The sequence below is a fragment of the Lynx canadensis genome, chromosome A2 (assembly GCF_007474595.2).
Source record: "Lynx canadensis isolate LIC74 chromosome A2, mLynCan4.pri.v2, whole genome shotgun sequence".
Taxonomy (NCBI): Eukaryota; Metazoa; Chordata; class Mammalia; order Carnivora; family Felidae; genus Lynx; species Lynx canadensis.
Window position 1 is genome coordinate 166,145,758 of NC_044304.2, and position 18,772 is coordinate 166,164,529.

At 57.9% G+C, this 18,772-nt stretch overlaps 1 protein-coding gene across 2 annotated transcripts; it reads left to right on the forward strand.

Annotated features, from left to right (window-relative positions):
• The first annotated feature begins 207 nt into the window (after positions 1-207).
• On the forward strand, positions 208-12,844 carry INSIG1 (insulin induced gene 1). Of its 2 annotated transcripts, XM_030308885.1 has the most exons (6): positions 208-318; positions 694-1,122; positions 3,500-3,624; positions 5,050-5,216; positions 5,548-5,647; positions 11,016-12,844. In XM_030308885.1, exons 2-6 carry the CDS (start codon positions 720-722, stop codon positions 11,043-11,045), a joined length of 825 nt encoding a protein of 274 aa, XP_030164745.1. In that variant the 5' UTR covers positions 208-318; positions 694-719; the 3' UTR covers positions 11,046-12,844. The 2 variants fall into 2 exon arrangements, with proteins under 2 accessions (XP_030164745.1, XP_030164746.1); XM_030308886.1 differs by lacking the exons at positions 208-318; positions 694-1,122 and adding an exon at positions 1,478-1,638.
• Positions 12,845-18,772: the final 5,928 nt, after the last annotated feature.

Consider the following 18,772-nt stretch of genomic DNA (forward strand, 5'->3'; position numbering starts at 1 on the left):
GCCCGCCGTCCGCGCTCCCGACCCAGCGCCGGGCGCGAGGCGGCGGTGGCGTGTGCTGACGTCATATGGGCCGCCCGCCCCCGATTGGCCGCGGCCGCCTCACCAGACCCCGAGCGGACGGGCGCGCGGGCGGGGCGGGGCGCGCGGAGGCCACGCCCCCAAGCGGCGGGCCGGGCAGGGTCACGTGACCCGCGGCCCCGCCACCGTCGCCCGCCTTAAAAGCTACACCGCGCGCCCCGCGCCCAGGGCCCAACTCCAAGCGGTCCGGGCCGTGGCCACTTTCCACAGCGAGTCCGCGCGCGGGCGCCCCTCGGACAGGTAGGTGGGGCGCGCTGGGGATGCCCCGGGGTCGATGCGGGCCGGCGCCGAGCTCGGGTCGGGAGCCGGGGATCCGGGCGACCCCGGGGCGGGGCTGCACCCCTGACCCCTGCGGGCCGGCTCAGTGCCCCCCTCCGTCCGCCGGCCCCGGGAACTTGGCGCAGCTCGCGGGCGGGGTCCGGGAAACTTTCGGACTGGACGGGCCGGCAGTAGAGGTGCGTGCCCTGCTTCCGCGCAGAGCGGCGCAGCTGCGCCGGACACCTGGCCGCCCCCCTCCCCCGTCGGCGCACCGGCCAGGTGGGCTGAGGGGGGTGGGGGTAGCGTCCCCACCCGGCGGCCGTGAACTTGACGGGGTCCCGCCCCCTCCCCCTGCAGGAACGCCGGCCGGCGCCCGGGGACCGATGCCCAGGCTGGACGACCACTGCTGGAGCTGTTCCTGTGCTCAGGGCGCCAGGCACCGGAGCCTCCCGCGAGCCGGGCCCGGAGGGCTGGCGGCCAAAGTGGGGGACATGCTCGGCCCCGCGGCGCTGGCGGCCCGCCGCGGCCCGGACCCAGACCCCGCGCCGGCTCGCGGGCCTCGGAGCCCCGGGCCGGGGGGGCGCGGCGCTGGCGGCGGCCCCCCCGGCAGCTGGCACCACCACCTGGTGCAGAGAAGCCTGGTGCTGTTCTCGGTGGGGGTCGTGCTGGCCCTGGTGCTCAACTTGCTGCAGGTGCAGCGGAACGTCACCCTGTTCCCCGAGGAGGTCATCGCCACCATCTTCTCCTCGGCCTGGTGGGTGCCCCCCTGCTGTGGGACGGCGGCCGGTGAGTGGAGCGGGGTGGGAGGGGGGAGGTCCGGGGTTTGGGGGGGGGGGAGGTGGGCGCGCAGGGGCGGGGGCCGCGGGGGCGCCGGGCCGGGCTCCCGCCGACCTGGCCCCGGGGCCGCGCGCGGAGCCCGCCGCCCGCCGGGGATTGGCCGCCGCGGAACTGGTGAGCGGCGCGGCCGGGCTGCCATTGGCCGCGCGCGCCAACACGCTACCCGCGGGCCGCCGAAAACAAACCGTCACGTGGGCCGGCGGGCCGGGCGGGGCGCGGGTCAGGTGCGGGGGCGCCCGGCCGCTGTCAGCTGCGGGCGGGCGGGCGGGCGCGCGCGCGCGCCCGGTGCGCTCCCCCGGCCGCGCGCGTAGAAAGACCCGGCCGATCCGGGCCCAGAAGAGCGCTTGGTGCTTCTGTAGTCACGCGGCGCCCGTCGGCCGGCAGACACTCGCCAGGTGCGGGCCGCGGCCTCCGCTGAACCCGCCCCTGCCCTCGGCGCGGCCCGCTCTGGTGCGCAGAGCAAAGGTGCGTCTGCGTGGGGCAGGGCCGCGCAGGTGCGGCGACGGGGGCGCCCCGCTGCTTGCTTTGCAGCCGGGCCGGCGTTCGCGGTCTGCTTATTACTTTGTATCTTCTGCGCTTTGCTTCCTTCGCGCCCGACAACAGCGCTCTCTGCCGGTGCTCCATTTTACAGATGTGAAAACTGAGTCACAGACAGGCTAAGCGACCGGGTCTAAGGGCACGCAGTACAGAGCAGGGCCACTGCTCACGCCTCTGCGCACTGCCTCCCCGCAGTCGGGGTGTGTGTGCGGCGCACTGAGGAAACGGAGCACCTTCTCAGCACGCTCCCTGAAAACCGCCGGAGGGCCCAGGACTGGGAATGGGGAGCTGTGTTCTAGCGAGGGCACATCCCTGGGGGGTACTGCACTTACTCCGCGGGCAGAATGTCTTCATCTTTGTTCTTAGAAAGGTAGGGTCCTGGGACGCCTGCGGGCGCAGTCGGTTAAGTGTCCGACCGACTTGCGCTCAGGTTATGATCTCGAGGTTTGTGACTTCGAGCCCGGCGTCCGGCCCTGCGCTGACAGCTCGGAGCCTGCAGCCTGCTTCTGATTCTGTGTCTCCCTCTGTCTCTGCCCCTACCCTGCTCACACTCTCTCTCTCTCTCAAAAATAAATAAACGTTAAAAAAAAAAAAAAAGAAAGAAACTTAGGATCCTACTTTGCCTTTCTAAACCTTTAAGTAACACAGCTATACTATTTTTTTTTTTAACGTTTATTTACTTTTGAGACAGAGAGAGACAGAGCATGAACAGGGGAGGGTCAGAGAGAGAGAGAGGGAGACACAGGATCTGAACCAGGCTCCAGGCTCCGAGCTGTCAGCACAGAGCCCGACGCGGGGCTCGAACTCACAAGCCGTGAGATCGTGACCTGAGCCTAAGTCGGTCGCTTAACTGACTGAGCCACCCAGGCGCCCCCACAGCTATACTATTAAATATCCTTTTTGAGATACTTACCTAGATGCAGATTGCATTTTTCATGCACATTTGGTACAGCAGTTTGTTTGAATCAAAAATTGGATTCTAAAAGTGAAATGGTTTAGTTTAGGCTTTCTTTGCAATTGCAGCCTCAAGGAATTCCAGGACTACTACCTGAAACACAATTTCTCTTACTACCCCACCCCCCCCCCCCCCCCCCCCATGTTTGTACCTATTTCGCTTTTAACCTTCAAAGGTGAGATTAAATTGTAGCGAAATAAGTTACAGAATCATTTGCATTCCAGTTTTCAAATCTCCGAAACTAGACCTTGAGAAAATGTCGAATGAAATTGAAACCCGAGTTTCTAGAACTGAGCCTCTTGTTTCTCGGTTCAAGAGCCTGAAATACTTGCCTCTTTCATAGGACGCCAGGTGGATGTGCTCCCTGGCTTCCAAGCCTCAGCGTTTCAGTGACTTGACCAGCTGACCTTTGTGTCCCACAGTCGCTCCCGTGGGCCTGGATCCCCAGCAGCCCGCTTTGCTTCTGGCCTGGAGCCCCACACCCTTCCCCCGTCTAAATTCTCTTTATCCGATCCCATGCTTTAAAGTTCCGTGTCTGTAAAAACTCCCTAACTCCTCCCGACCACAGTAAGCTCTTGTAGTTACATAACCCTTATCACTTTACACATGAGAAAACAAACACGAGGATCCGGGTCCCGTCAGAGCCAGTGTGATCCTTTTGTTCTCAAGGACAACAAAAATGCAAAGTTAATCTTAGTTAAAATACTGTGTTCTGTAGCACATACGTTTTCTAGGGAAAGAACCGATTTGAGTAATATGTTAACAATTGCCACGTGGAAATCCTATCACCTTGAAGCTGGCACAGTCTAATACTGTTTTGTTTCGTTTTAACAGCTGTTGTCGGCTTGCTGTACCCGTGCATCGACAGTCACCTTGGGGAACCCCACAAGTTCAAGAGAGAGTGGGCCAGTGTAATGCGCTGCGTAGCGGTTTTCGTTGGCATCAACCACGCCAGTGCTGTATCCTTCAGTGGGTGTGCCGGGTCCAGAGCATTCTCGTGGGTTCCGTGTTGCAGCGTTTGGTGACTTTCAACGAGCGTATCTTACTGTATAGGTCACTTGAATGGTCTCCTTCCAGCTATTTTGTTTTAAAGCGTGCCGCTTGGTTTATACTTAGCGAGAGTTTTCAGAGTTTTCGAAATGGTGCAGGGAGACTGTCAAAATAGTACCAGAAGCAGAGTGGACTTGTTTGTTCTGCCTTCTGTCAGACAGAATCTTCTGGTTCCTTGCAGTTGGTTTTGTAAATTCCCTCGTAGGTTCCTACCTCGCATCTTCCCTTGTGAAGATCTGGTTTCTGTGGCCCAGTGACCGGTGGCTGGGGGTTCCTCTTCTTGGGGCCACTGCTTCCAGAGGTTGGGGAGAACCCCATCTCTGCTTCTCTGCCCCCTCCCTGGCCGTGACCATGAAGTTTCAGGGACCGAAGTGGTGTTCTCTGGAGTAGGAGCCTTTTTTTTGTTTTTTTTTAAGTTTATTTACTTATTTTGAAAGAGTGTGTGTGCATGTGGGAGCGGAGGGGGGGCAGAGAGAGAATCCCAGGCAGGCTCTGTGCTGTCGCACGAGGCTCAGTCTCACCGTGAGATCAGGACTTAGCTGAAATCAAAGTCGGACGCTTAACCGACCGAGCCCCCCGGGTGTCCCCGGAGTAGGGTTCCTAATGGAAGGTCCCCAAACTTCCAGAGTCCACGGGTGGAGTATGTTGCACAGACTTATGTTACGTGTCTGTTGTTAAGTGCATTTTTCAGGAAGATAGGCCATCGAGTACCAGGTCTCAGAAATTTGGGGTTTCTTTAGGAAGCCTAGGTCCTATCTTGAAATTTCAGAGAAAGGTATTTTAGAATTACTGATTCTTAAATCTGCTCTGCCTGTATTTTCTTGAAACGAGTTTCAGGAAGGGGTGTTACAGGCTAGCTTAGCTCTGACAAATCTGTGTTTTCACCACTTGATCAGCAGTGTTGTGATGAAAGGCAGCTAGCTGTGTCTCCATCAGGCGGAAGTGTGATTCTGCTGCCAACTGATGAGGTGTCTTTGAGGCGCCACGAGAGAAGAGTGTTTGCTCCGTTCAAATTGCTAATAAAAACGAAAAACAGAATAGCGCCTCCAGGTGGCTTACCAGCAAAATGCGTTGTTGTGTGCTCAGAATGCCGGCAGCCACGGCGTTCAGAAAGTTTCCGGGTAGGATTATGGGTTTAACCCAGTGATCAGAGAAGGTCCGTCCTCTTGTATCCAGCAGATCTGGACACAGCCTGGGCAGGACTGTCGGATGGAGAATCTCATGCTACGTAATGAAAACACAAACGCGTGTGGGATGTGCAGGGGGTTGTTGTTGTTGGCTTGTATTTGACGGCCTTAGACGTCGCTGAAGTTTCCTTAGCCTCGCGCCTCCAGAAACTGGATTTTGCCAATAACGTGCAGCTCTCCTTGACGTTAGCAGCCCTGTCTCTGGGCCTGTGGTGGACGTTCGACCGGTCGAGAAGCGGCCTCGGGCTTGGGATCACCATCGCCTTCCTGGCCACGCTGATCACTCAGCTGCTGGTGTATAACGGCGTCTATCAGTAAGCACGGGCTCCCGACTCCGCCTTTGTCCGCGAGCTGTCACCTGACTCCCATGAAAAACACCCGCCAGGCCGGGCGGTCAGGGTGTATGCGCACACACGTGGCGTCGATTTAGGCAGGAGAGTCTCAAAGATGCCGCTGCTGTTAAAAACGTGCCGTCTAACCTGGGGGGAAACGCAGCAGTCACGGCAAGCGCAGCATTCCGACGTGGCCCTCCCACGGCGTGTCGTGTCGTGTGCCTCCCCGGTGAAGACAGTCCACCCGGAGGCGAGCCCGGCTCGGGGAGGCCGAGTGCCCGGAGACAGGTCTCCTCCTCTGTTCTTTCTGCAGGTACACGTCCCCGGATTTCCTCTACATCCGCTCCTGGCTGCCCTGTATATTTTTCTCAGGAGGCGTCACCGTGGGCAACATAGGACGCCAGCTGGCTATGGTATGTGAAGCAATCAGCTCTGCTGGCCTGCTGCAGTCGCTTTATGTAATACAGTGTGATTTGTGTTGACGGATGTCTGGTTGGGACTCAAGAACAACAGTTACTAGAATGGCATACTCTTGAAAAAAAGTAGCTAACGGTCCCGAGGCAGTTCCTCGGTATGTGAAGCTTCGGGGATTTGTAAACGCGTGATGAGCCAGGAAGTAACCAGGGTTCCCGGGCAGCCCGTCCTGTTACAGGGCTGTTTGGTGATGGTTCTGAGCTCTCCATGGAAAGCGGCAGAGGAAAGTTACTGAGATGGTAACGTGAGTGGTTGGAAATGAGCCCCTCGCTGACGCCGCGGAGACCCTGCGCCCGGGTCGGGGCCTGGCCCAGCGAACACTGCCGTTCCCAGGACAGGTGGCCCCGGGGCGGCATGGGGGGTGCCCCGCGTCGCCAGAGACCCCCCCCCCCCCCCCCATCACCGGGTAGATGGGCTCCCCCAGCACGGAGCCGTGTCCTGAGAGCCGGAAAGGCAAATGATGTCGGGAATAATTATGGCAGTTCTATTCCGTAGTTAAAAGTTTGCGTTTGAACACTTTAATAAGAGGAAATCAACTTTGGACACGTAAGCGTTCCTTGGCGTTGACTTAGACTCTGGGGCTTAAATAGAATGAACTGAAGGAAACCACGGAGACTTCTGAGGGCCATTGCCCTCAGAGATAAACCCTGGGGCTTGCTCAGAAAAGTTATCTCGGTCCCTCACATGCTATTTTTAAGACAAGGCATTTATTAGTGCTGATACTCACCAGTGGGAGCTGAGTCTAAAGGCTACTCGGCTGGTTCACAAAAATAGAACTAATTTCAAAAAGACAGAATGTGCAGCATGTCCCGCTGGTTCCTGAGTCCATCGTTCCACCCTCTACCCCTGGAGGGTCTGTGGATCCCGCCCCAGAATGAGAACTCAATTAAAATACCGTTTCTGGCACCCGCAGTGAGGATCAGAGGATTTGACGTGTGTGTGTGTGTGTGTGTGTGTGTGTGTGTGTGTGTGTAGATGTACCTATAGACTTCCATCTAGATTTTTGAGTGATTTCTATACTCAACATGGGGCTCGAACTCACAACCCCGAGATCAAGAGTCCCGCGCTCCACCTACTGGGCCAGCCAGGTGCCCCTTGACTGGGTCCTGTTAACACTGGCCGCAGCCCCACATCAGACCTGTGCCCTGGCTCCCTCCCTCCCCTCCCAGCCCCCCTGGCTGCTCTCCCCAGGAGACCCGGGCAGGTCCACCGGTGCTTGTGCTGGTTCTTAGTCCGGTAGCTTCCATAGAGAACCCCTAATAGGGCTTCCAGGACAAAACCGTCCTCACCCAGGGTAACCCTTCACAAAATTAAAATTTAATAACATTCAGTGAATTGTCGTTATTTGAGGCCGACGGTGTTCCGTGTGCGCGAAGACGTTTTTGAACCAGGTTCAGGACGTGAGCGCGTCTTGGGTAGAGGCGGAGGCTTCACACGTGCGCGAGTTGCAAGCGGCTGGAAACGGTGGGAGGAAACTTCTTTCAAAGGAGTCGCGCAAATCGTTACCTTTGAAAATACTACCGCTTGGAGACTGTCTCAGCAAACGATCCTGGGTGGGCCCCTGCAGTCGTTTTGGTGCAAATTTGGAAATTAAGTACAGGTTGTCGGGATGAGCGTAAGACGTGTTCCTGTCGTACGTCGAAACGAGGAAGGGCCACGATCCCTTCCCTCCCGGGTCATCAAATCTCCGCGCCCACCCCGCTCGCTCGCTCGCTGTTTTTTCCACCCGTGAGAACGTAAGTCCTTCCCGCTGGGTCCCGCCCGCAAGGAGGGTGACCGAGACCTCGGGAGCGCGGGGCTCCCTTCCCCGGGACCAGTGGCGCCCCGGCCGCCACCCGCTGATACGGCTCCAGGGCAGGGGCTCAGCCTGGTCCTCGTCCTGTGGGTTTTCAGAGAGCAGGGGGCCGGAATCGTGGGCCCTCTACCCTGGGAGGCAGCACCCCCCCCCGGAGTTGGGGGATGGGGAGAACAGGGTGTGCGGACGGTTAGACGTGGCAGCTTCTGGAGAGAACCGCACGCGGCCTTTTACAGTGCGATTTTTCTGGTCGTGAAAGTTACGACGCGAACGTGACTGTCGTGGTCGGCCCCGGGCGAGGTGTGCAGGGACCCATCCCACGGTCTGTGGAGCACGCCGTGCGTGCGGTCGCGGGGAAGCCTGGTCGCGGCGGCTCCTGGAGACCGGTCGGCTTACTCGGGGCACGACCGTGGCGTGAGGCCGCCTTGGACGTGGAAGGCGGGGTCCTCCCCCCACCGCCCCGGTCTGTCGGCGGGTCCCTGCGTTCCGATTCTCTTGGCCTCCACCCCCAGAGGTGTGTGTGCCAGCCCCTCCCGAAAGCAGCGCATCTTCTACGTCGGTGCTCGGGGAAGGGCCTCCACTCTCCAGCGGCCGGTGCCGTGGGCCCCTGAGCCCGGCAGCCCGCCCCGTCCACTCTGCACCAGGGCGCTGCCCTCTGTGCCCTCTCGGGGGGCACACAGACGGCCTGCTGAGCTCACGCTGCCACGGCATCAACAAGAGAAGCGCGTGAGGCCAAAATTGTGTTCTTTGTGGGAATGGAATCGGGGGTGTCAGAAATCGAACGGTCTCAGGCTGCGTCAGGACCAAAGGGTGAGGTGCGCGCTCCGAATAAACGTTTCCCTGCCTCGCTGTGTTTTCACGGGGCCTCCTTTTTCGGGGGGCTTCTCCCCCCGACCCCCACCCACCCCCCGCCACCGGCAGGAGGTGGTCCCCATGGGCTGGAGGCGTCGAGGGCCTGCGGGTGCCTCCCGCGGCCCGGCCCCGATTCTGCGGCGCCCAGGGCAGCGCGCTCTGTCGATTGAGCCCCCCGGCCGCCCCCGGGGCAGCGCTGAGGCCCGCGCACCCCAGCAGCCTGGGGGAGACGAACCCGTTCTGCAGTTCTGTGTGTCGGGGTCCCCGAGTGGTGAACCTTGGAGCTTTGCTCTTACCGCTCTTGTGGCGTCTTGAAAGGCGACACTGTGACAGGGTGGGCCCTTGCTGGAAGCTTCATCATCGAGGACACAACTACCTTTAAAAGGACAAGTTAAAAGGGGTGCTTTAAAGAGAGAAGATACTTGCACCTACGACCTTAATTATTCTCTCTTCAAAGAAATGAAAAAGTAACAGTTTTCTGTAAAAACAGGCCTACTCTTTGCTCAAAATTCGAAAACTTGTTTCCGCCCTTCAAACCCAGGAAGCTGCTCGATGCGTCAGGGGTGGGACCGGCCCGGCCCCGTCCTTGGGCCCTGCCCGCAGCTCGGTCGAGCTGTCTCTTTCCCACAGGCCTTTGCACTCGAGCTGTTTGCGTGAAAAATGAACCCGGCTTGGTATTTTAGGGGCGGCATCTAAGAAGGAACTCCACCAAGTGGGGCTTTTGTGACGGATGTGCCTCGAGTGAGGAACATGAAGACGGGGGCCCTGCTCAGGCCAGCGCTGCCCACACCTGAGCCAGTGTCACCGGGGGCGCCTGCCCTGTGCATCCCTGCCCCGACTCCATCTGGGTTCTAGAGTCCTCTTCTGTCCTTCCCTGCGGCCCCCTCCCTGAGGAAGAAACGTAATTACCAGAAGGATGGCCACGTCCACAAGCCACAGGTGGGCTTTGCTTGCGGTTCAGTGGTTCACGTGGCTTTTTGTACGTGGTATTTGTTGTCAGCCCGGCGTTGAAAAGGAAATGATGAGTCTGTAGCATAATTTTATAGAAATTTCTATGTATCGCTATTCGTAGCTTCAGGTTTTTTAAAAAGCTAAGGCTTCAAACTGCTTCCAGTAGATGCCTGCTTGCCCCCGGGCTGCCCCGGCCGCGGGCGTTGAACTTGCCTTTCCTGTTTGTGATTGACCCGATCAGCTGCAACACGGATGACTCGGGTGTTCTGTTCGAGGGTGAATTAGCACTCGCTGTGCCACGGGTGTGCGTTTTCGTGGTCGGCTGACTTCACCTTTTATAACAACGGTTTGAAGCAGGACCTGGTGTTAGCCCATTTTGAAGATGGGGAAACGGAGGCTTGGGAAGGTTAACAGCTCGCCCGGCGGGCGCAGGGGTGTGAGGCGGGCTGGGCGGGAGTACGCGCCACACCGCCCTTCTTGCTTCTTGCGCGCTGCTCCCTCCCCGTGGCTCTTCCGTGGGGCGCGGCCCCTCCCGCCCCCGGACACGCTGCTCTCGGGCCGCGCGAGTGCGGTGCCCGTCCCAGGCTGAGCCGTTACCTCTCACCAGCGGTCACTTGTGTTCGTACAGAAATGCCAGACCTAAGTTTAGTCTCCCGTGGGCCGTGGACTCCAGGCCTGTTCTCCGCGTGTCTCGGCGGGAGCATGGGCCTCCTCCCAGCGCGTGGTGGGTCAGCCCCCGGGTTCCCGTGGGTGACGTTTGTTCGGGACCGTCCTCGCGTCTGTGGTTGTCAGTTCGTGATGCTTTCGGGTGACCAGTTGTGAACGGAAGTCGTGCTTCCCTGGGGGAGGAACGAGCACCCCAGAACCCCTGGCGGCCTCCACACCCCCACGGCACTCCCCACGGGTCCGGATACACGCAAGGTCTCAACCTTTTGTAGTTGACTCGTAATGGTCAGCCCTGCGGTCTGGTTGCCAGACGGGGAGGCCGGCGGGCACCCCACACTCAGGGCAAGAAGTGTTCGCTGCGGGTGTGCCCGTGCCCGTCGATAGCTTTGTGGCCTCGGGAACGGCATCGGCCCTGCTCGTCCGTCAGCGGGACGCCCGTCCTCCAGGGAGGAGGCCCCGGCGGGGCCTGGGGGGCGGTGGGCGCCTGCGGGTGAGGGTCCCGTGAGGAAGTGGGGTGCAGAGTGTTTCTGTGTCGAGGGAGGCAGAGTCGTCACTCTGCGTCCTAAAGCAACACCTGTTTCGGGCCCCTGTCTCCCCAGGCGGCGGAGGGGAGAGGAGCAGCGGAGAAGCGGGGGTCCGTGCAGGTGGGGGGCAGAGACCCCCTCACGGGAGCAGACCCATCCTGCACAGAACAGCATGCTCCCTTAGACCTCAGGGAGCCACAGCCCCCGGGCCCCGTCCCACCGGGGCCCGTCCCACCGGCGGCCGCCTCTCTGCGGGTGTGGGCTTGGTCTCCACCCGCACAGCAGCTTCACTGAGGGCTGTCCACGCCCCTGTCACCTGACGGTCCCTGATCCGCCAGGTGGGACGGGTAGCTCCCGGCCGGGGGCAGTGAGGAGGGCCCGGGCCGCTGTCTCCCACACTTCCGTCGCCATCACCTCCTGCGTCAAGGCGGTTTCTCTTGGCCCCTCAGGGTCCACGCGGGGCTCCCTGCAGTGTGCACGCACGTGGTGCTGACCAGCGGCCACTCTTTCTCCACACAGGGTGTTCCCGAGAAGCCACACGGCGACTGAGTCTCAAAAGCCACTGAAGAAAAGCACGATTTGGGAAGAAAACCTGTGACCTTGGATTGTGACAAAGATGATCTTGCTCCTCCGTGATCTGTTTAGATTGGGTGACTGTCCCCGTGACTCCCGGAAAAAGAAGTCCCCTGCTCCAGAGCGGCAAGCGAGGGGAACCGCCGATGTCCAAGCGGACCTGCGCCACACGCCCGTGCCTGCGTCCGCTCCGACGGGGCGGGGGTTCAGGCAGGCACAGCTTCCCGAGTATTCGATCTCATTTATGTTATTAAAAGCAAGTTGCCATATTTCAAAGCCTTGAACTAAAGCCTAATGACCAGCTCTTGGTTTCGTATCCGTGCCCACAAGGGATAGCTTGATGGTGCTTTAACAAAGGTGAAGTGTGGTCTAATAGGAACCGTATTTATCCAAGAGATTTTTTTTTTTAAATAGGGTTGTGTAAAAAGAGAAGCGGCCGGGAGCCCCGGGAGGCCCGCTCCCGCGGTCGCGGCGCGGAGACCCTTCGCGCCCTCGTTCCCCCCGCGGAGCCCTGTGTAGACAATCTCACCGAGCGCAGAAGGCAGCGAAGGCCGCGGCTCTCCACTGTGACCTGCTGGAATTCTCACCTCCGTACTTGCGAAGTTTCATCCCAAATCCACAATCCTCTAAGAGGGAACGCCTGTCTGCCGTGTATTCTTAGCCAGAATTGTCTGTCGTTTCTTTAATCCTCCAGAGCAGAGATGACGATTTTTCCGCAGCCCTATGGAATTTGCAATCTGTGATTGCCTTGTAAAAAGAACCGTGCACATATCACCACGTTGAACATTTGGTGTTTCTAAATACTCAAAGATCTCGGTGAGCACAATGTATTCACTTAATGGCATAGACCATAGTAGACCCGCTTGGCGAGGGTTGGGTCTCACACTTCAAGTGCAATGTATCTGAAAACCAATCTGAGCCTTGTATTCTCTTAAATATTTATTTTCTTTTTTTTAACGTATGAGATGTTAAAGAGGGATTCTCCATTCATTTCAGTGCTGCATGGAGGCAAAATTCAGCAATAATTTCTTTCAGTTATGAAGTTACTCTGTTGTGCCCTCCACTGAGCCCTGGTCCTTTGAAATACTCCAGTTTTGTGGGTTTAGTAGACTTGTAATTTTTACTGACAAATTTACCTTTTTTGTATTTTGCAATTTAAATGTTTTTGTTTTAAATTTTTTGTGAAGCGATTTCATGAAGAGACTCCTTTTGACTAGACGCGGGCAGTCGGCAGGACGGGGGTCGGCGCCCCTGGCGCCTGTGGCCACGTGTGCTTGGCCTCGTCCGCGCGATGGGTGTGTGGTTCCTTTGTTCTGCGAAAAACGCCTTGGAGTAAATTTTAGGTGGCTGTGTAGCTGATTTGTTTTCAAGGAATTTTGTCTAAAAGAAAACGGGGTCATTCCGCACCTCGAAATGACCCCTACGCGTTCTCTGAAAAACCGGAAGTTATTAGGTGAAAGCAGTAATTGAATCTTTAAAGTATACTTGATCATGTACAAACAATAAGTATTTTTTTTCTCTTAAACTGGAAGTAAATCTCTGTTAGAAATAATGTAGCCAAAAAAATGTGAATCCGAAGAATTTTTTTGCCAATACTTTATAGCAAGTATATGAACCAAAGTGATTTGAGTTTGTAAAAATGTAAAATACTATGAACAAAATTTGCACTATCTGAGATATGGACATGTAGTGAGGTTCACATTCGCACTAAGTTTTCAGCGTTGTGTTCTTTTTCCATTCGTTTGTTACTTTTATTAAAGGTTCAAAACCAACCATCGTATTTATGCGTTTTTCTTTAAAGGCGAGGGGGGCTTCTCTGTAGGATGTTAGAAGGCGAAATGGAGAACTGTTTTATAGCTCTTCAAATTCGACTACGTTTCTGTACAGCCTCTTGGGAAAACCCCACTTGAGTGTATTTTCTGTCACGGTGGAAGGCGACGGGCGGTAGTGGCCATGTTCACCCCCCCCCCCCCCCGCCCCTTGCCCTCCTCCCTGACGCGGGGAAAGCCAGGCACCTGCTGTGCCTTCCTCTGCCCTCTCCCAGGAGCGCTGTGCACGGTCTTGGGTGACAGGGCCCCTTCTCCCCGTTCAGATGGGTGTCCAAGGGCCTCTGGGCTCCCAGCAGACAGAGCCCGGGAAGAAGGGGAACGTGCTGAGTGCCCGCCAGCATGGCAGGCCTGTCCCTCCCCACAGAGACTCCAAATGTGCCTGAGTCCGATTTGTGTGGCTCCAACATGGGCTCGGCCACACCGACCCCGTCCATACCTGTGTTTGAGGGGAAGTCCGGGGAGTGGGGCACTTCCTGGACCATCTATCTGGTCAACAAGGGAGGAATCCTGTCGTCCCATTTCATTACGGGCCGGGCACCCAGTCACGCAGATTCCTCGTCCCCACTGTCGGAGGCCCGAGCGAGGCTGGGTGCGGGAACCCGGGACGGGCACGAAGGTGCTGTGTTGACTCAGCTGGTTTTCAGAGTCCCCTATAACCTCACGTAAAGAGTGTTTCTGGAGGTTGAAGACCGGCACCCGACTCAAGTCGCCCAGTGTCCTGGCACTGCCCTGGCCTTGAATTCCAGGCACCCCCACCACCGTGCTGGTAAAAAGGGAAGGGGACTGACTTAAATCTAAACCTGTCTTTTCTCTTTCGTGTGTTAAGATAGACCTAACAACACTCGCTGTACGAGAGTTTCAGCTTTTGTCTTTATATTGTGAACTGTTAATACGGACATTACAATTCGGCTCCAATATATATTATGCGCTGAGACTCTGGCCCACTCCCCACGAAGCTACCGTCAGGCTTGCCCTTGAAAAGGAGGTGGGTTGATGCGCAATAAATTGGCCACGGGAGGGATTTCCTGTTGATCCCTGAGTACGGCCAAAATATGTAGAGAAAGACACACGAAACGTAGCCAATCCCAACCCCTAATCCTGGCGCTCTGTGGATTTTCTTCATGAGATTCACGCCGGAGAGATTTACGCGAGCATTTCTAGAAACACCTGCGAGTGCTGGGCATGAGGTCAGCTGGAAAGAACAAATGGGCAGAGTGCTGCGGGGGCGGGGTCCTGCCGGACTCCTGACTTTGAAGACAAAATGGCCCACGTGACAGGGGGTATTTCTTTTTTTTTTAATGTTTATTTTTGAGAGAGAGAGAGAGAGAGAGAGTGTGTGTGTGTGTGTGTGTGTGTGTGAGCGGGGGAGGGGCAGAGAGAGAGGGAGGCACGGAATCCCAAGCAGGCTCCAGGCTCCGAGCTGCCGGCACAGAGCCCGACGCGGGGCTCGAACTCACGGACCGCGAGATCATGACCTGAGCCCAAGTCAGATGCTCAACCGACTGAGCCGCCCGGGCGCCCCGACGAGTGGTATTTCTTTACCATGTCCGTTTATTGGACACTGAATTTGGCGAAGTGTTTTGGCACCTGTTTTCCTAGTTCGCCACGGCGCCTTATTCCTTCCGATGCACGTTCTCAAGTTCAGGAGCACGGGGAAGACACACGCTCAGTCCACGCAAGGAGTCTTCTCGCTGTGTCTCTGAGAAGCCGTCCGTTTGCGATTGTGCGGTGTAGCGTTTTCATCCTTCAGACCTCGGCCAGCGTCGCCCTCTTCCCACAGCACGTCCATCCCTGGAGCTCCTGGGGCCGCAGGGCCCTGTCCTCGCCAGCCGTGAGCCCGCCAGGGGGAGGCTGCCCCGCCGTCCTGTTCCACGCCTGGCCTGGCCTCGGACACTCGGCCGGAGGAATGTCGAGTAAACGAATTCATTCATTCGCTCGGACCCCCGTCCGCCCACGCGCCGCTGTGCCCGGCCCTTCCCGCGTGGGCTCGCCAACCTGCCAACGCCATCCTGAACTCGCTAGGGTCTCGGTGGCGCTTCCACGAGGGCTCCTCCGAGGCAAGCGGTCACGTCTGCGTGACGAAACGTTGGCTCGCTGCCCTGGGCCGCCGTGTTGCCACGCGCCCCACGTCAGCGAGGGTGGCGGCACCGCGGGCGATTCCTCCCGGCACCGGGCCGGGCTGCGCTGGGCCGTCCACGCCGCCGGCCTCCGCCAGCCACAGCCGGCTGCACTGGCCGGATCGAATGCGGGGCAGCTGTGGCTGCTGACTGAAAGTCGTTAGAGCCCGGAGCCCCCCTTCCCTCCGCTAACCGCACCCCTGCCCGTCCCCCGTGCACACGGACACCCTTACGCCTGGCCTTTTCTGGGCTCCATGCTGTGAGCTTTGGCTCCCGGGAGGCCTGAGGCTGCCCTTCACGTCGTGCCTCGTTGGCCATCTGCCTGCTTTCGTGCCTGCCCTCGTTCTCCCACACGTGGGCCCGGTGCCCCCGGCCAGCCTGAGCAGCTGGCATCACCAGCCCCCGAGGTTCCTGTCAGTCACCTTTGTTGCAAAGACCCAACGAGGGCAGGGCAGGTGTGGGGCTAAGCTGGGAGAAAGCTCTCTGGGTGAGGAGAGTGGCTGTGCCCCTAATGAGCGGCTTCCTCCCTGACTCCTGGTTCCTGCAGCCGGCCTGGGGGGGTGGGGTGCGGAGGGAGGGGTGCGAGCCCTGCTCAGACAGCCTGCTGGAATCAATAGCCCTCCACAAGTCCGGCCTGTCGGGCCGGTTCTGGGGTTTGCGTCCTCCCGCTCCATCACACGTCACTATCCGTCTCCCTCGGACGCCCCGCCAGCTGGCCGAGCCGTCTGGAAAAAGGTCAGCATGCCAACAAGTCACGGGAAAGATCATTTCAGAGTTTCACGCGTCCAAAGGAGGGAGAGTCTGCAGGTTATTTCCCATTATGGGGTTAGCAGCAAGCTTCCAGTCCTTTTAAAAATCCGGGCACACGGAGCAGCCCCGTCTGGGAGCTTCTCATTGAAATTGTTGCATCTTTTAAGAGGCACATACAGGAATTTGCAGGTGTACTGTTGGTCATTTAAAACCATCAGGAATGATAATGACGGTAGGTGTTTTCATAATAGTGAAAGAGGGAGGGAGGTTGTTAAACACCCAGGCACCTGACATTATGAACCCGTCTTTAACGCAAAAAAGCCTCCCTTTTCCCAGCACTTCAGAATGTGACCTTGTTTGGAAAGAGGATCCTTGCGGTCGTGAGCAAGGGAAGACAAGGTCACGATGGTGGGCCCTGATCCAGCAGGACAGGCGTCCTTGCCCAAGGGGGGGGAATCGTAGACGCAGACCAGCGAACAGAGGATGGTCGGGGAAGCACGGAGAGGATGCCGCGTGCTGCCGGGCTCTGCAGCGATGTGTCCACACCCAGGGAGGATGGAGGCTGGGACATGTCCTGCCCCCATGCCTTCGGGGGGACGGCGGTCCCGTGACACGTTGGCCCAGACCCCAGAACCCGAGATACTAACTCTGTTCGTGTCCTGTCTCCTACAACAACGTTGACTTTTCCGGAAGCACAGGAGACCTGCTGGTCTGCATACTTACTTGCCCACTTCATCCAGACTTCTGGGCGTCTCCCAAGCTAGACCCAAAGTCCTTTTGTCTCCAGTACAAGTGTATTGAAATCTCTTCCAAATCATCCGACCCATCCTAAGGTAGGATATTCACGCTGTATTATAGATAGTTGGAAATGACCGTACGATTCACTTTTCGATTGCTGTCATTTGGAACGTGGAGACGCTTCATTTCCCAGGCAGTGGTGGAGAAATGGACGGAGAACCCACAAAGCCAGTCCAGGGCTTGGGAGCCAGACTCTGAAAGGCTGTACACGGTCAGCAAGGAAGAGTTGGCCGGCCTGTGTGGACCTGAGTGGCTCAGATTAAAGTTAGCGCTAACCAGGTAGCGTGTCAACGGCCGGTGTCAGATTGTCCTACTGAGATCCGTCAGTCTCCTCTCTGCAGCTGGCCCTGAGGACGACAGACTCCGGAAAACAAAACAGTGAAAGCTCACGCCCAGGCCCCTCTCCCCCGCCCCCCGGGGAACCTCACCCCAGGCCCAGCCCCGGCTCCGCTCGGCAGCCAGATCCCTGCCCTTCCCAGGGGCCCGAAGACGCGGGGCCCGTGGGAAGACCTGGCTGGAATTCTCTTCTGTTACTGGGAATGCAGTCACACTGGAGGCGGGAATGTCTTAGGAACCATCCACATCTGCCCCTCCGCTGCACAGGTGAGGGGCTGGAAGCCCGAGGGGACACCAAACCTGCCGTGTCCGAGCGTGGCCTCTCCCAGCTCCTCCGTCCAGCCCCAGCTCTTCCTCCCACTGGTGCATCCCAGTGCTAACCTCTGGGCCGGGCGCTGCTCCTATGAGCAGCCGCCGGTGTGGCCAAGCAAGCAGGGACTGCTGTCCCCCGGGCTCCCCGTCGCCCTCCTTCCCCTGCACTGGGACACTCTGTCGTAATAGCGGTGGGGTGTGGGTTATGCTCGTTGGGCTCCCGTTGTGAGCACCGTGTGCCCTAATTCACATCACCGGGCTTCCCCCAAGTAGCCTGTGCCCTCCTGGAACAGAGCCCTGCCCCTCTCCCTAGCCACGTCCCCCACCCCAGGAGCTGAAGCTCTGATCTTGACCTTACTGATGGCAGAAACGTGATTACGGGGAGGCTCGTGCCTTTCTCACCACCCTCCTGGCTCTGAGGATTTCTCCTGGAGCTTCCTGGTGCTATGAGCCTGAGCCCATCCCATGACACAGACCCGTGAGTTCTGCTCCCTCTTCCCGAGGGCCACCCTGTCCCACAGGCTTTGCTCTGCTGTGCCCAGCTGACGTCACTCTGCTCTCTCCTGCAGTGGAGATGAGGAAAGGCAGACCAGGATATTGGCTCTAAGACCAGGTTCAAGTGCAGGGCTGCACCCCTTCCTAGCTACACACACTTGGCTGATGAACTTTCAGCGTCCCACTCTCCTTATCTGTAAAATGGGCACAATAATAGTACCTATCTCATGGAGTTGTTATAGCCTGGCAAGAGTATGAGCTAAATAAATGTTAACTACTGTCAGCATCGCCATCATCACCACCATCACCATCATCACCACCATCGCCACCACCTCTATCACCATCACTACCTTCACCACCCTCACCACCGTGACATCATCACCATCACCACCATCACCATCATCACCATCACCACCATCACCACCATCACCATCATCACCACCATCACCATCACCACCATCACCATCATCATCACCATCACCACCATCACCACCATCACCACCATCACCATCACCACCATCGCCACCATCACCATCACCATCATCACTACCACCATCATCATCACCATCACCATCATCATCACCATCACCACCATCACCATCATCACCATCACCACCATCGCCACCATCACCATCGCCATCATTGCCACCATCACCACCATAGCCACCATCGCCATCACCACCATCGCCATCATTGCCACCATCACCATCATCACCATCGCCATCATCACCACCATCGCCACCATCGCCACCATCGCCACCATCACCACCATCACCATCATCACCACCACCATCATCACCATCACCACCATCACCATCATCACCATAGCCACCATCGCCATCACCACCATCACCACCATCGCCATCATCACCACCATCGCCACCATCACCATCATCGCCACCATCATCATCACCACCATCACCACCATTACCACCATCACCATCATCACCACCACCATCACCACCACCTCTACCACCATCACTACCCTCACCACCCTCACCGCCATGACATCATCATCACCACCACCACCATCATCATCTCTTTACTCCTTTTGTTTGCTCTACTC

Bases quoted from the DNA above. Each gene is read 5' to 3' on its own strand.
- INSIG1 (XM_030308885.1), top strand. From the start codon at position 720: ATGCCCAGGCTGGACGACCACTGCTGGAGCTGTTCCTGTGCTCAGGGC. The intron at 1,123-3,499 runs GTGAGTGGAGCG...TCGTTTTAACAG, and splicing joins CTGCTGTGGGACGGCGGCCG to CTGTTGTCGGCTTGCTGTAC. The intron at 5,648-11,015 runs GTATGTGAAGCA...TTCTCCACACAG, and splicing joins TAGGACGCCAGCTGGCTATG to GGTGTTCCCGAGAAGCCACA.